This window comes from Mytilus californianus, unplaced genomic scaffold (assembly GCF_021869535.1).
Source record: "Mytilus californianus isolate M0D057914Y unplaced genomic scaffold, xbMytCali1.0.p SCAF_10, whole genome shotgun sequence".
NCBI classification, from domain to species: Eukaryota; Metazoa; Mollusca; class Bivalvia; order Mytilida; family Mytilidae; genus Mytilus; species Mytilus californianus.
Genome location: NW_026262582.1, coordinates 46,967,744 through 46,983,015, shown reverse-complemented (window position 1 = coordinate 46,983,015; position 15,272 = coordinate 46,967,744). Strand labels below are relative to the sequence as shown.

Sequence of the window (15,272 nt, the reverse complement as noted above, 5' to 3'; positions counted from 1 at the left end):
TAAGAATAAAATAGTGGGTTGAACCTTGTTTTATGGCTAGCCAAACCTCCCGCTTATATGGCAATGTTAAAAAATACCGCTGAAATGACAACACTTCGTGATAGGAATACAGTACAAACAAACTCAAGAACAGCAATATTGAAACTGACAATAAAGAGCTTAAAAAAAAAAGGTTAATTATGTTTAATAGTCCTACTTTACAAATAATACTGTAAACCAACTAATTTTCGCGAGCGATTTATCTTTGCAACTTTCGCGAGTACAAAAATAACGCGAATATAAATCCTCGCGAATATGTAAAACATGGATGTAAACTTATTTAACTACATGAAACAAATTTGAAAATAGCGAAATTCAATCGCCGCGAAAAGGGCTAGTAAAGGCTAAACGCGAAATAAAGTATCCGCGAAAATAAGTTGGTTTACAGTATAGCCTTTTGAAGACAGATAATCAATAGAAACAAGTTGATAATTAAAAGTACATAATCAGTTTCACTATATTATTATCGTTTTAACAAAATCTCAAAAAAAAATACACCGAGTTTCCAAATGTTAACATAAACAAAATCCATTTGTAAATAAGATTTAAAAAAAAAATCAAAATGGTTTCTGTTTATTATGAAACATATTTTGTTGTCGCCTTCAAACATGTTTGCCCGCGCATCTTTGTATATTCCTGTAACAGTTTAAGAACCCGTAATTCAGTGGTTTCCGATTGTTGCTGTATATGCTAATTGTTTTCCACATAAAAGACCTTTAGTTCTTTCGTTAAAATTGTTTTACAATTTAGCTGTTACGGTATTTTATAGCTGGCTGTGTGGTATGGATTTTGCTCGATATTCAAGACCACATGGTGACACATGATTAATACCTAGAAAGTCATTTAGTCTCTGGTTTTCAGCTATCTCAATGGAAATCATGCAACATTTTCTTATAATTGTTAGATTTTCCCGAAATCCCATGAGTACTTTTATTCGTCTAAGATTTGCAAAACTTCCAAAGAATTCTTAAAAGATTGATGTCTATAAAAACGTTACCAAAGAAAGTATTTACATTGTTACTATCAAAGTGAAACTGTAACTCTCAGTCATTTACCGGGAATTTGTAAAAAAAATAATTACGTTACAGTTTCTGAGTTATAATAATTCTACAAGGTCACGACGCAATAGAAACGACGACACTGATGAACAAACGCAACATGGTTCTATAATTTTAATTTTGGGGGAATATTTCAAAACAAGTCATATGAGAACAAAACCAATAATTTCCCTCCCAAATATAAATCCTACACTTTGATGGTCACCATCATTTTAACATATATCATCAAAATGACCAAAAGGGTTTATATCATATTTGTTTTTTTTAAACAATGACGATTTCATTAACTATTTGTAGATATAAACGGGAGCGACAAAATACAAAGAAGGGATGTTTTAATCTGGTCAGTCATAATAAATAGACGAGATTATGCAATTGATATATTGAAAGACGGATCAACAATAGAGACGAAATTAAACAAAGGGACATGTATATGTAAATATGCTTATATATTATTAGTATTAAGTGTGTATAATGAATTGAAGGAAGCATAAGTTAGCCAATTATTGAACCTCATTATTTATTTTTTGATGTACAAACCAAGAGAACAAATCTGCTGATGCCAGGTGTGTCAAACGAACACGCGTCCTTTGATATAAACGCATCAGCCGTCATATGCATCCATATGAAAAATACAAATTGAACATATTGTGTGTCCAGAGATCTTTGATTGCAAACACTTGTCATTTTATCTTTCAAAAATTTCAAGTGTACGACTTATGTTTTGTTTATATAAGTCGTTATACATTATAACCCTTCTATCTAAGTATACTTGTGTAACTTAAGTCCGTAAACCTACGCGTGTAAATGTCTACGAGGACAAATAGTGTATACTTCCAGTGAAATTGGAAGTTGCCAATACAACTGAAACTTAAGAACTAAAATGTATATTCTTTAAAAAAAAAGTTTTAGGATATGTTCTGTTCTAAATTAAAAATAAGGCAAGTCGATCAGCAAAGGTGCACACATAATACGAAATGGTGTTGTAATAAGCTGTAAACAGATTTAACTTGATATATAATACTTTGATCAGTCAAAGTAAGCGATCAACAGTTTGTATGACTGCTCCGATCAGTTCTTTACAAGCAGTGTCAATCTTATAAGCAGCCTAAATACTAGGGCTATTTAGATGCCTACCCCCACCCAAAAAAAAGTAAACTACCCAAGTCAACTCGTGAAGAAGCTACATTACTATTTTTTCAAAGCCAGCACTGTCAACAAGATAACCTTGATCCGCACTATCCGGATTAAACTTGTTTTAAAGCTAACCTTTGGATTGTACTGTTACGAGTTATTTTTAAATAGTGACCAGCTCTTAAAAGACTGCTGAAATGTACTGATAAATATGGCAGTAATAATCCTGACATTTTTCATCAGTTCCGATTGCTGCCCTATTAAAGCATTCCATTGTTTAAAAGTGTCACATTACAAAAATGGATACATACACAAACGCTTATATTCAATTTATTTATCTCTAAAAGTGTTTGTTTACTCATTATTAGTTTACAATTAAACAGATGCAGCTTTGTTTGCAAGTGCAATGTTCAAGGTTTTATCCAAGAAGGCAGATGCTTTAGAAAACATGGATCTTGGTGAATCATTTATGGAGAACTCGAGGTATATCAAATATCACAGAAGTTTGAAGCATTTCTAAGATAATCTTTCTGTCTTTCTATCTTTGGTAACTCAAATAACCTGATGTATCCGGCTATTAAGAAAATATATAATCATGAAGGACAGATTTTAGTTCACAATGCTCATTTACTTCGTACTTTGTTTTTTCCTTTTAAGTTTTGTATTCGAGCTTCATTGATGATGTTGTAGACAAAACACGCGCCTGGCGTTCAAAATTTAAATTCTGGTATCTATGATCAGTTTTTCTAAACAAACGTATTTTGAACAATTATTGCTTTTATTGTTTGCAATGTCTAACATGTCAGTAAAATGTCGTATCAGTATTGTCACTAGTGAGGAATAAGCAACCATAAGGCTTATAAACAGACAAATTATGTCTAAGGGAGGACTTTAATTGTCCATCAAAAGACTTTGTTCAATAACTTCCTTGTCATAGAAATCATTTCAACGAGGAATTATACATAAATCATAGAATCTGGAACATGGTATTGACTGGTAAATATATTTTTCCTATGTACGCTGTACTGGAAGATTCATACATCAAGATAAAAACTTTACAGTAAAGTGATTTTTAGTTTGTCGTAAAGTTTATTCTTTTTACAAATTTTATGTGTCAATGAAGTAATGATAAGAAGTAGGTACATGTATTTTTGTTATCCTCTTTTTTTATTTAAATGAAATGTGTAGAAAGTATATCATCGATATGGTCAACTAGCTTCAACAAAGTATTTATTGAAAAGACGACAAGATCAGGTACATGCACAATGTAACAACTGCTAAAGTATAGCCTTCATTAAGGTGGTACCCAACACCTTGACTAATATTAATTTGGCTCGTTTAATTTTCATAAAATTTTGACAAAATGTTTACTTTGACCCTTTGACAAAAATATAAAAAATTCAAAAAATTTGAACCAACCACTTTATCAGAAAAATTTCATTGGTTATATTGCAGTTTGACAAACACTAATTTTGATCATTGAGAAGCTTAATATTTCCTTAACAATACAACGTGATTAAAACGTTTAGCTGATTTTTACAGAGTTATCTCCCTGTAGTGTTAGGTATCACCTTAAAAAGTCTATCGAATACAGTACTAACAATAGAAAACATAGTAAACGGATATTTGTCTGAAATGGTAATATTGATCTGAACATCATCTGAAAAGACTGCGGTTAATTCAGTACTGTACATACAATTTGCTTGCAGTCACTGCAGTACTGTTCAATAGCTTTTTTTTTTAAACAATTCAGTATTTAGTTGATCTGTACATGTAAATAAGAAACACTGAACACATCTTAATTGGTTGCACTCCAATGGTCTGAATAGCACTGAATTTACCTCAATGGATAAGTCTAAAAACTTTACTGAAAATCTGAAAACAACTTAGTTACTTATTGGTCAGTCTTTTAAGAGCTGTTAATATCAACATGACCCTTTCAGATCAAAACATATTTACTAGACGTGCAACTTTAATATATTTTGATTTTGGAATAACAGGCTTTAAAACATAATTTTTACTATTCAATTCAATCAGGTCGAGCCATGTTCCAACAATACATCTGTATATCTTTTGTGAAATGTGATACCATTTGTTTACTTCAATATACTTCACCCTTCTATAACCGTCAAAACGATATATGTTTTACTCATATGTTAAAAAGGTCGTGAAGACACCTGGAATTGTTCCCATTTTTGGTCTTGTTGGTATCATCAACACCTTTCTTCATGTCTATATTTTAAATCATATGTTGGGATAATGCAATTAGCAGTCCAGTGGTTGTACACTACTACTTCATAAAAAAAAGTTACTTGGGTATAGTTGAATAAAAAGAAATTTTGAGATCTTGTGCACTGAACTAGATATCATGCGTTTATCTGTTAATAAGGTTTTGCAATTGATAAATGCATACAATTATACTATAGTAAGCCACCATCTTTGAGTTATATCAGCCAAATTTACACACAGCATTTAACGTACACTGTTAGAAAACAATAAAAAAAACATTTAGCTTTGCTTTTGCTAAAAAGCAAGCATTTATATCACATATACAAGTATTTACGTTTTATACATATTTCGCTTATAGGTATTTCATATTGTAAGGTTTTCCTTGTTGTAAAGCACACCTTGGGGTGTCAGAATTATCCCAAAAGACGTTAAAACGGTCGATCTTTCATTTGAAAAATCCTGACTTAAACATCAAATAACATAAATTCTGCATAGATGTATCGGAAGCTATATTGATTTGACCGATCACGTCCAACGGCTCAATTATAAGGTCAGATCAAACTCACTAATCTATATAGAAAACAAATTTGTAAAACATCACTCTCCAGATAAATGGAATGTGCTGCTGCATTTGCATTTTAAGACCAGTAAGCAGGACACAAATGCATTTATACAATGTATGAAAAGTACATGTCACTTTGGTAAGTAAAAAAATATCACAAATATATCGATCTGTAATGCATATTAGAAAAGGGAAAACCAAAAACATTTCAAAATCCAACACTTCCAGTTAAAAGAAAAGGTGAAAACAAACTGCCATATTCCTGATTTGGTACAGGTACGTTCGCAAGAAAATGTTGGATTAAACCCGGTTTTACACTTTGCAAAACACCCCACTTGTTTGACTGTTGTATGTAGTTCCGTTATACTGCCAACAGTTGTTTCGCAACGCAAACAGACATAAAAGGTAATGTGTAATATTTTGGATCCATTTCTCAAAACTGTGTAAACATACATCACATGCTTACAACACAATTAACTAAAATGTTTAGGCAAACATGCGCATTATTCTAACAAAGACGCCAGCAAAAAGGTTTATTATATAAAAATCACTCATCATAGAAGCAAAGACCAAACTTGTAGAAGCCAAACACAAATGAACAAATAAAAAGACGCATGTAATATAAAGACACGGAAATCTGAAAAAAAAAAACGTATGAATATTTTACTATGAATAACTGATAACGAGTTCAAACGGTTAAAAAGTGTTTGCTTGGTATGTTCTGTTGTCCTTCATGAATACAAAATTATGTTATTCCTTTGATGTATCATTTTCTACTGTAGGAACAACTCTAAGTATTTCGTTTTATTTGGCCTACAGTTTGACTACTTTAGTCTCTCTCTCTCTCTCTCTCTCTCTCTCTCTCTCTCTCTCTCTCTCTCTCTTTATATATATAGGTTTGAACGTTGTTTTCAATTTAGACTTGTATATATACATATATATATATATAACCTACGTCATGTTTAAAAAAAAATAGAATTGTACTAGCGTCTCTATGATTTTCATTTTTGACTGTTTTATTGTATAAATTTCAAGATTGTTATAGTTTTAAAATCAGACTAGATTGATATGAATCATTTTACATCGTGATTATACTGATTACGGATATCTGTTATCCGAAATATTAAACATTTGTTCATTTTATTATTATTTTTTTGGTGATGTTGTACCCTTTTAGACTTGTTATATATATATACTTGTTATATATATTTATATACTTTTTCACTCATTTGGTCTTTTGAAAAATGTTGTTCGTGCTGTATTTAGACCCCTCTACCAAGACATTTGTTTTGCATGCACACGTATAAAAATTGCGGTTTTTATCCAATGCAATCAGAGGTTTGAACGTTGTTTTCAATTTAGACTTGTTTATATTTTTTCGTTTGGGCTTGTATTATATTTGCCTTCGGGTTTATATGATCCGTTCATCCTATTTTGAATCTTTCAAATTTCCAGAGTCTATCCTAAATTGAGGTAAATTATATGGCCTTCCAAATACCTTTTCTATTCCCAACATTACTGAAGAGACATTAATTGTCGAAATCCGGATATGGTGTACAAAGTTTTGTACCTCATGTTTGCGGTATACCATCTTTTCTGCAAGTTTATTGTTTTCTGTTTGGTAATAAATTAATAATAAGATCTATTTTGCTACGTTTGTGATCCGTTTATTTGGCAATCGCTAATGGCAGTCAGCAGGGTTTAAGAACATCATAAAAAGTGTACAAAACAACACCAATATTAAAAATAGAAACATTAAATGTACTTATCTATAAATATTTCAGATAACAGATATCCTTTATCAGTATGATTATGATGTGAAATGAATCATACTAATCAATTCTGATTTAACTATAACAATCTTGAAATTTAAACAAATAAAACCGAACACAAAAACACTTGTACAATTCTAAAATTTTAAAAATGACGAAGGTTATATAGGTATTTACAACTGAGACTGCACAAATATGCTTCGTATATAAATAGTAATAGTAATATATATATTCAAACACACTAAAGCCTGAAATAAGTCCGTATAATGTAAATGTTGTTCAAACATTAAATATATCTTTTTTATAACAAGATAGGGTAGAGAGATGTGTAACAATAGAAACCTGTCGTTGTTGTTATAAAGGGACAAACTTAATACATTCGACGAATATACGAGAAGCAAACATTTTTGATGGAACGATTGTTTGCATTATTGAGGAAATATGAGCATAATTTCCATATCACCTATCAAAAAAGTAAAAGACAAATATTGATGTATTCTCATTTTATCTTAAAAAGTTACAATTTGTATCACTTTAACTTTAAAATATTTTGTTTAGTGCGTAAATAAACACCATATATTGTTATGACCATGACAATTTAGATGCTACAATGTCTTTGTATAATGTTGATTTTCCGAGTGAAACAAACCTAAGAGCCAACTGGAAACAAGAATATATTATACATGGTGTGATTTAGGACTTCTTATATGTAGCCTACAAGTTATGAGTAATTCAGAGTAGCAGTATTAATGTTTGCTTAAACCAACGACACTTACGTTATCCAAACAAAAGACGCGCTAGGACATTATGTTGATACGCGTGCATCTAACTTCTTCTTTTATCTTTTTTTTCAAGACGATTATAAGAAATTTATGTAATTCTATGCACAAGTAAGGTCAATCTAAAAGTTTTCAAAAATATGAAAACAGATATCTGGCTGGTATATTCGACATGAAAGGGGATTGGCAAACGAACGATCGGCTATAAATGTATGCAAATATAATTATATGACCATTAACTTATACCTTAGGTAAATACATTTTAAAAAAAAAACCGACAAAATGTTTGTTTACAATTAAAGCAGTTAATTTACAAAACTGTATAATGATTCCCTCCTACAATGTCATTTTTTTTTCATTTTGAGGTTTTTTGAGGTTTTAGCAAGCAATGGCATAGCGGAAATGTATGTGAACGACAGAGCAATGTCACAGAAAATACTTACCCAACCTGTTGAAGAATATGGTTGTTCAATGAAGACTGTAATGAAGATTTCTGCAAATAATAAGCTTATGCTGTTTATGGGTACAACAGCATGTCAAACGAAACTTAAAAGTATTTGGAGAGGACATATGTCTATATTAACGTCCAGAGAAATGGTACTATTATACATTAATTCACTATTCCATATGTTCTTCATGCAAATAAACTTAAAGAAAACCAACTGTTTTCGAGCTACGATATTTATAATGTCTAACATGTCTAACTAAAAATCAACAGAAAACTTCTAGATGACTCTCATCTCAATCATATAAACACAGTCACCAAGATGCATGCGTCACACTTCCACATCAGTTTTATTTTCTGGTCATTATTCTAAATAACCATATAAAAGTATACTAAGCGGGGAGGTAGGGCAAGCAATTACTCAGGAGGCTAGTAGACAAATCATAATAAAATTTAAACTTGATGTTCAAATTATGAATTTCACTTCATTCATTTTCTACTTACCATCTGATACTTTACATATATGATTTTATTACAAAGCCTTACCTTCCATTAGAGGTCGGGAATTTTTCTATGGCTCTGCATATCTTTTCTTCTCTCTCCTTATCTCAGTAGATGTTCAATTTTCTATTTACAAATGTTCATATTTACAGTGTTTTTTTTTAAATGCTTTTTTTCACTGCTTCAAAGCAGAAACAATAAATTTTAAATTGTCTATTCACTAAAAACTTGCAGATCCCAGTTCCAAAGTAAAATTTAGTAAATGTTGTATCTGTCGACCAATCTGCCGATTCTAGAATACTTTTCATGCTTGCTCCATTAAATAGAGCCCATGATGGTCCAATCGCTCTAGTGGATTGCGCATCTACTTTAAAATCATCTTCTCCCTAAGCCATGTAAATAGTATTTACATTCCATCTTGCAATGGTCTGTGAAGAAATAGGGATAAAAACAGCTTGCATTCGTCTTTTCTAACTTTGTCAGTTTTCTTTGAATAGATGGTTATTGCTCTTTTTGGATCCAATTTCTTATTGTCTTTGAAAAATGGTACAGACACTTTGGAACCATAATGCTTCTGTCTGTTCTGTTTAGACAATCCAGGTCTTAAAAATGTAATACCTCTACTTTGAAATTGACAAATCCCTCACCAATCCCTAACGCTTGAAGGTCCGAGTATCTCCTGAACGTTGTGGTTGCTGCGAGAAAAACATCTTTATAAGTTACACATTTAATATCAGCTTCACGTAAAGGTTCAAAAGGTGATTTTTGTAACATGTCTAGAATTTTATGTAAATCCCATTTAGGTACTGATTTCACTTTTGGTATTCTTGAATTGAATACCCCTTTTAACAATCTAATGATATAAGGATGTTGACCGAAGGGTGTATGGTCAATAGGTGATAAAAGTGATGAAAACATTGACCCATAACTCGCAATGGTGCGATATTATAAACATTAGGTGTACAAAGATGTAAAAAAAATCTGCACAATCTACTAGATTTGCTGTATCTTTTTTTCTCTCACTACACGAGCAATTAAACTTTTTAAATTTGATTGCGTAATCTTGTTTTGTACCAGATCTCCAGAATGCCCTACGTAGCTTTCTAGTGTCTCGTGAAAAGATTTTATTTCTGAAATTTCTGTTGATATCAGCCATGTTGTTACTTTGAACATTTCCGGGTTTGAATGATAAATTTGTGTTTTTGGTGGATGTAGAAGCTTTTTTTAGTTTTTGAAAGGTTATTAGTTTTGCTATTTTCTTTTGTGGAAGTCCTGTGTACAAATGTCTTCTTGACCAAAATGGAGCAATTAGTATAAATCGAAACTTGTACTTACTCATGTGTTTCAGAACTTTTGGTATTATGCAAAGTTGGGGAAAAGCATATGCCCACATGTTCTCCCTCGAAATTATCAATGCATCTACTGCTAGGGCTATGTAATGCGGAATCCAAACACAAAAAGCTGGTGCTTTGAGAATGTCTCCCGATGCAAACATGTCGGCCATTATATATCATTTCGACCTGCTATGTCAGCTGCCATTAGAACTATTTTGTTTTTGATTGCCATTTTACACAAATCTCAAATATTGATCTGGTGCCCCCTTATTTGTTCACATATTGAACTACTGTTGTATTGTCGCTTTTGATCAGAATATTTTGCTCCCGTAACTGAGGTGAAAACTGTTGTACTGTGCGTGGTACTGCTACTAACTATAGAAGATTCATGTGTAACAATTGTTGGGTTTCTGTCCATTTGCCCTCAAATATCTGACCCTTCATGTGACCCCTAAAACCTGTTTTGGAAGCATCTGTGAATATTGTTATATTCGCTGACCACTGGTGAAGTGATCTGCCCCTGAATGTGGTGGCTCTGTCTTACCACTATATCAAATGACTTTTTTATGTGTTGTGTAAATGGTATTTGACAGAGTAGGTCTGTTGACAAGGGTTTCCAGTAATGAAGTAAATGTAACTGAATAGGCCTCATAAAGAGTCTTGCATTTAGGATCATTTCTATGCAAGATGCTATTAAACCCAATAGAACTGAATAATCCCTTTCCGTATTGTGCCCTGTAATTAAATTTTGTATTGATATTTCTAATTCGGCTAGTCTCTCTGAAGTTGGTGACACAATTTACCTTTTGAAATTGAAAAATGTTCCTTTGTATGTTATCGACTGAGCTGGGGCCAAGGATGATTTTTCCAGATTGACAATGACCCCCAACTTTGTTAAAAAAATGGAGTGTCTTCTCTCGATATAATACAAGACTGTTTTTCTGAATATTCACTAGTAACCAGTCGTCTAGATATGTCGCTAGCCTTACATTCTGATTCTCAAATGAGCGACTATTACTGTTACAATCTTTACAAACACCTTTGGAGTTTGAGATGGGCCGAAACATAATGCTACAAACTGATACATTTTGCCTTGTATACAGAAGGTATTTGTTAAATTTAGGACTTATGTCAAAGAGTCCATTTATAAGTGCTGCTTCACTAGATACTGTATGAGAGGTTCTAGGTTTATTACTGGTCTCAAACCCTCTAGATTCGTGGGAACTAGAAAAGGCGTACTGTAAAAACCTTGACCTATTTCGATTGATGTACTGTTTCTATTACACCCTTTTCTAACCATACGTCTACCTCTGATAAAGTAATAGGAAGACTCTCTGTATTGACTTGTGTCTGCTTTAAACCTGACCAATGAGGTTCTGTATAAAATTCTAATTTGAGACCTTCTTTAAATTTTATAATTTTCAAAATTCATTCGCGTCTGTTATTTTGTCCCATTCCTTTACAAAACACCTCAACAATCCCCCACCGGTGTCTGGGAGGCAGCGCTAAACTCTTGGCGTCTGGAAAAGTACTTATTTTTGGCATTTGAAGAAAAACTTACCCAAGGTTTATTTGTTGTGTTCTGTTTTGCTGTTGCCTCTGACTTGAAATCAGCTGCTGGTTTCTTTGGAATCTTTAACCATTGTCAAATTTCCCTTTCTTAAAACCAGTGTCACTTGAATCAGTAGAACGGGTTATTTTCCTCTTAATGGGAAGAGAAGTAAATACCTTTTTTTTATTTGATAAAAACTCAGCCAGTTGTGTGTTTCTTTATGTATTTTCCTTAAGTTTCTCGCCAAATTGATAACCAAAATATTCCCTCAGAAGTTACATTACAGTATAAGCATCATCTTTCAAATCGCTAATTCCAGTATCGTAGATTGTTGCTCTTCTCCTTATCATATTGTGAAATGCACCAGACCTAGACATCTGATCGTATGTCTTTGTTGATGATGCAAATATATCTCTCACATTTTGCACAGCAGCACATTAATTTTGTGTTTCAGAATGAAACTTGTCCAATACAATACCATGTGCCTTTTGTAAGTTGCAAGACGTTATAAAACCCATTCTTGCAGCTAATTGTCTCTTAAACGTGTGTATATTGAATTTTCTCTGAAGACTTTAACTCTTTACCAAATACACAAGGAACTTTACTGAAAGGCGCTTTAGGTCCAAGTCTCTTAACCAATAAACTTTCTACAGATTTGTCAAAAGTAGGCACAATGCAAGAATTTTCATAGCTAGGGTCTACAGGAAAACTTTGTCTGAAACTGTCTCGAAAACAAGTTACCTTCTGAGGCGTATCTGATCTCCATGCCCCTTTCAAAACATCAATTTGCTTTTGTTCTCATATAATACCAGTCTTATCTTTAAAGCGATATGCATACGCATCTTCTATTTTTTTCTCCTAGTACATTACATGTTGCTTTCTGATTTGAGTCTGATGTGCTAGTAGCTGTACTTGTATTCTCATGTTTGTTACCCAAGTACCTTTGAAACCTTGCAGTAGATTTTACACCTTTAAAATCCACTACTGATCTATTGGCTACACTAAATGCATATTCTGAATGTTCAGATGCTTTCTCATCATTTTCATTGAACAAAAAACACCATTTTGTCTTTAATTGTCTGATCCATAGATTGACAAAGTATCTAAATTCCCGTGATTTGGCTACTCATCCGCAGATATCATTGGAAAATACCTCGTCTATGCACGTTACAGTTTCTGACCTAGCAACCCCCGACTCGGGTTCTGTAAGTCTTTCAACTGCCAAAATGTTCACTAATTGACTTATCTTTTCATTAAAAAAATGAATACTGTACCTCTTCCTCAGCAAACCTTATATTCATACGACCTTCTAAATCATGAAAATCGTTTTTTTGTTCTTTGATGACCTTTTCTCACCGCTACGTTTTTGCTTCTTTTCGTCCGCCATGTTGGAAGTTTCTGACATAACAGAAGCGCTTTCTTTCCCTGCTACAACATTAGCATTTTTATTTCTCATCCTGCCTCGCTATTAATTAAAAACTTGTTGTATCAAGAACGTATTAACTCTTTCGCGCAGAAAATAAAACTGATTTGGTAGGATGACGCATGCGTCTTGGTGACTATGCTTTCATTAAAGAGATGAAAGTCATCTAGACGTTTTAATGTTTTGCGAGTCTGAACAATCAAAGGGAGATACAAATACTATATGTAAAGAATAAGGTGGTAAGTAGAAAATTAATGAAAATAAATTTTCTAACATAAATCATAACCGTGTTTGTGGTAGAAAGGGGAATTTTTTGTTGGTATCACTTTAAAAAAAGACCGTACAAATATCTCGTCATTATGTAAACCCGCCACGTTCTTCACGTTTCTGTCCCAATTCAGGAGCCTGTAGTTCAGTGGTTGTCGTTGGTTCACGTCTGTCATATTTGTTTTTCGTAAATTTTGTTGTTAAATAAGGCTTTTAGTTTTTCAATTGAATTGTTTCATATTTTTCATATCGGGGTCTTTTATAGCCGACTATACGGCATGGGTTTATTCTCATTATGATGCCGTACGGTTACCTATTATTGGTTACATCCACTTTATTTGAACTTTGGTGGATATTTGTCTCATTGACAATCATACCACATCTTTTTTTTCTTTTTTCATACCCGATAACTGAACTGTAGAAAAATACTATTTGTGAACGACCACGCTGCTTACAACAACAAATTCACGGAAGATGATAGCAATTCCATGCTGGAAATTTTAATCGAATATATATTTATTTGTTTCGTTTTTGCTATTGATTATTCAGCAGATCGTCAGAATTTCAATTAGTATTAAGTGAACACACTACTAGCCAATTAATTGTACCATTTCGTTTTTTTCTTTTGTCATACTCGATAACTAAACTGTAGAAAAATACTATTTTGGGAATGACCACGCTGCTTCCAACAATAAATTCACGGAAGATTATACCACTTCCATGCTGGAAATTTTAATCGACAACATATTTTTTTGTTTAGTTTGTGTAATTGATAATTCAATAGATCGTCAGAATTTCAATTAGTATTAAGTGAACACACTACTAGCCAATTAATTGTACTCATATGAAGCAGAATTCATACACAACCTTCGGAAATATATATAAAAAAAAAAAAATCTTACAACTTGTATTAGTGTCACTTTCAGTTATATTAATGATGTCCTGTCACTCAAAAACCCACTGTCTCATTGGGTGTGTACATCGCTTCTGAAATTAACGAAACTACATGACTAGAATGCTTGCTACATATCTTGCTATTTCCCTTGATATAAACACCAATAAATGACTGCAAATATTAACAAGGGTGTGATCTTTACACACAAAACAGCAACAACAGAATTTTAGGGAAAACAGTTGTAATCGACCTGATCTCAAGCTAACTTTTGTCTGGTCTGCTGAACAATAAGTTATCTTTTAACGAAAAAGGACCGCTCTAAATCTATTTATATTGGTTTTGAAATGTAATTGTTTCCTGATATAAACAACACAGATTAAAAACATTTGCAAATAACCAAGTACGTATAAAACTTGGCTTGTTACACAAATTTCTCCGTGATCTGCCTTTTTATCAATTGCAAATGATACTGGAGACACTGCTAACGTGCATTAAATATATTTTTTAATAAATATTAAATTCTTCAAGTCGTATATACATGTATTGTATATCAGATGTTTAAGTTTTGATCTGTAACATTAATCTTAAAAACTTAGTTATCAGGACTGGGTTGCTCAAAACTATGGCTAAATCAAGCCATTGGTTAGCTTATCCAATGGATAATTATCTTATCCAATGGCCTACTATCCGTTTGCTATTTTTCAATTGCTCAAAAGCAAAATTGACGTGTGGTTAGTTGGCCACTGGTTAAGGTAACTTAACCAGTGGTTAACAGCTACTTTTAACTCATCCCAATTAAATAATTCCAAAGTTATTTTCACAAATCAAAAATAAACCTTAAATATAACATAACCGGTCCGTGCAACTAAACTTTAAAGATTTCAACTGCGAGTGTTTCACAATAGGAGATTTTATTTAACATGTTTAATGTAAACATATACTGAATACACTATACAGTTAGTGTATTATGGCTATATATTTTACTAAAGAAAATTTCATATTGTACCTCGTAACCTGTAACGTAAACTTACAAAGAAAAAAGGGTGCTCTCTAACACGACCGCGTTTATGTCTAAAACAAGAAACTCTACACCCGGAAGAAAGTTATCATCACAGATTATGTTCAGCTCAGCATTTTCTTGCATTTTGTAGATAAATTTATAAGCTTCATGCTGTATTACATTTTATTAAAAACAAAACATGATTTTACAAGATTCAGGTCTTTAAAAAAGAAAAATTTTGCTGAATCGGCACTTTTTCAAAACCATGCAATATCAACCTGC

General features: G+C 32.4%; 1 protein-coding gene across 7 annotated transcripts in view; it reads left to right on the top strand.

Moving 5' to 3' along the window:
• The window catches only part of LOC127718254 (transient receptor potential cation channel subfamily M member 3-like), a 135,572-nt gene that overhangs the window by 29,814 nt on the left and 90,486 nt on the right, over positions 1–15,272 (top strand). For all 7 annotated transcript variants that reach the window (XR_007989664.1, XR_007989666.1, XM_052224250.1 and 4 more), the window contains 3 exons: positions 1,395–1,532; positions 2,615–2,714; positions 7,939–8,170. Coding sequence is in view for 5 of the 7 variants with exons in the window: in XM_052224250.1 (XP_052080210.1) it covers positions 1,395–1,532; positions 2,615–2,714; positions 7,939–8,170 (470 nt within the window). In the remaining 2 variants the exon portion in view is untranslated. The remainder of the gene's footprint in view (positions 1–1,394; positions 1,533–2,614; positions 2,715–7,938; positions 8,171–15,272) is intronic.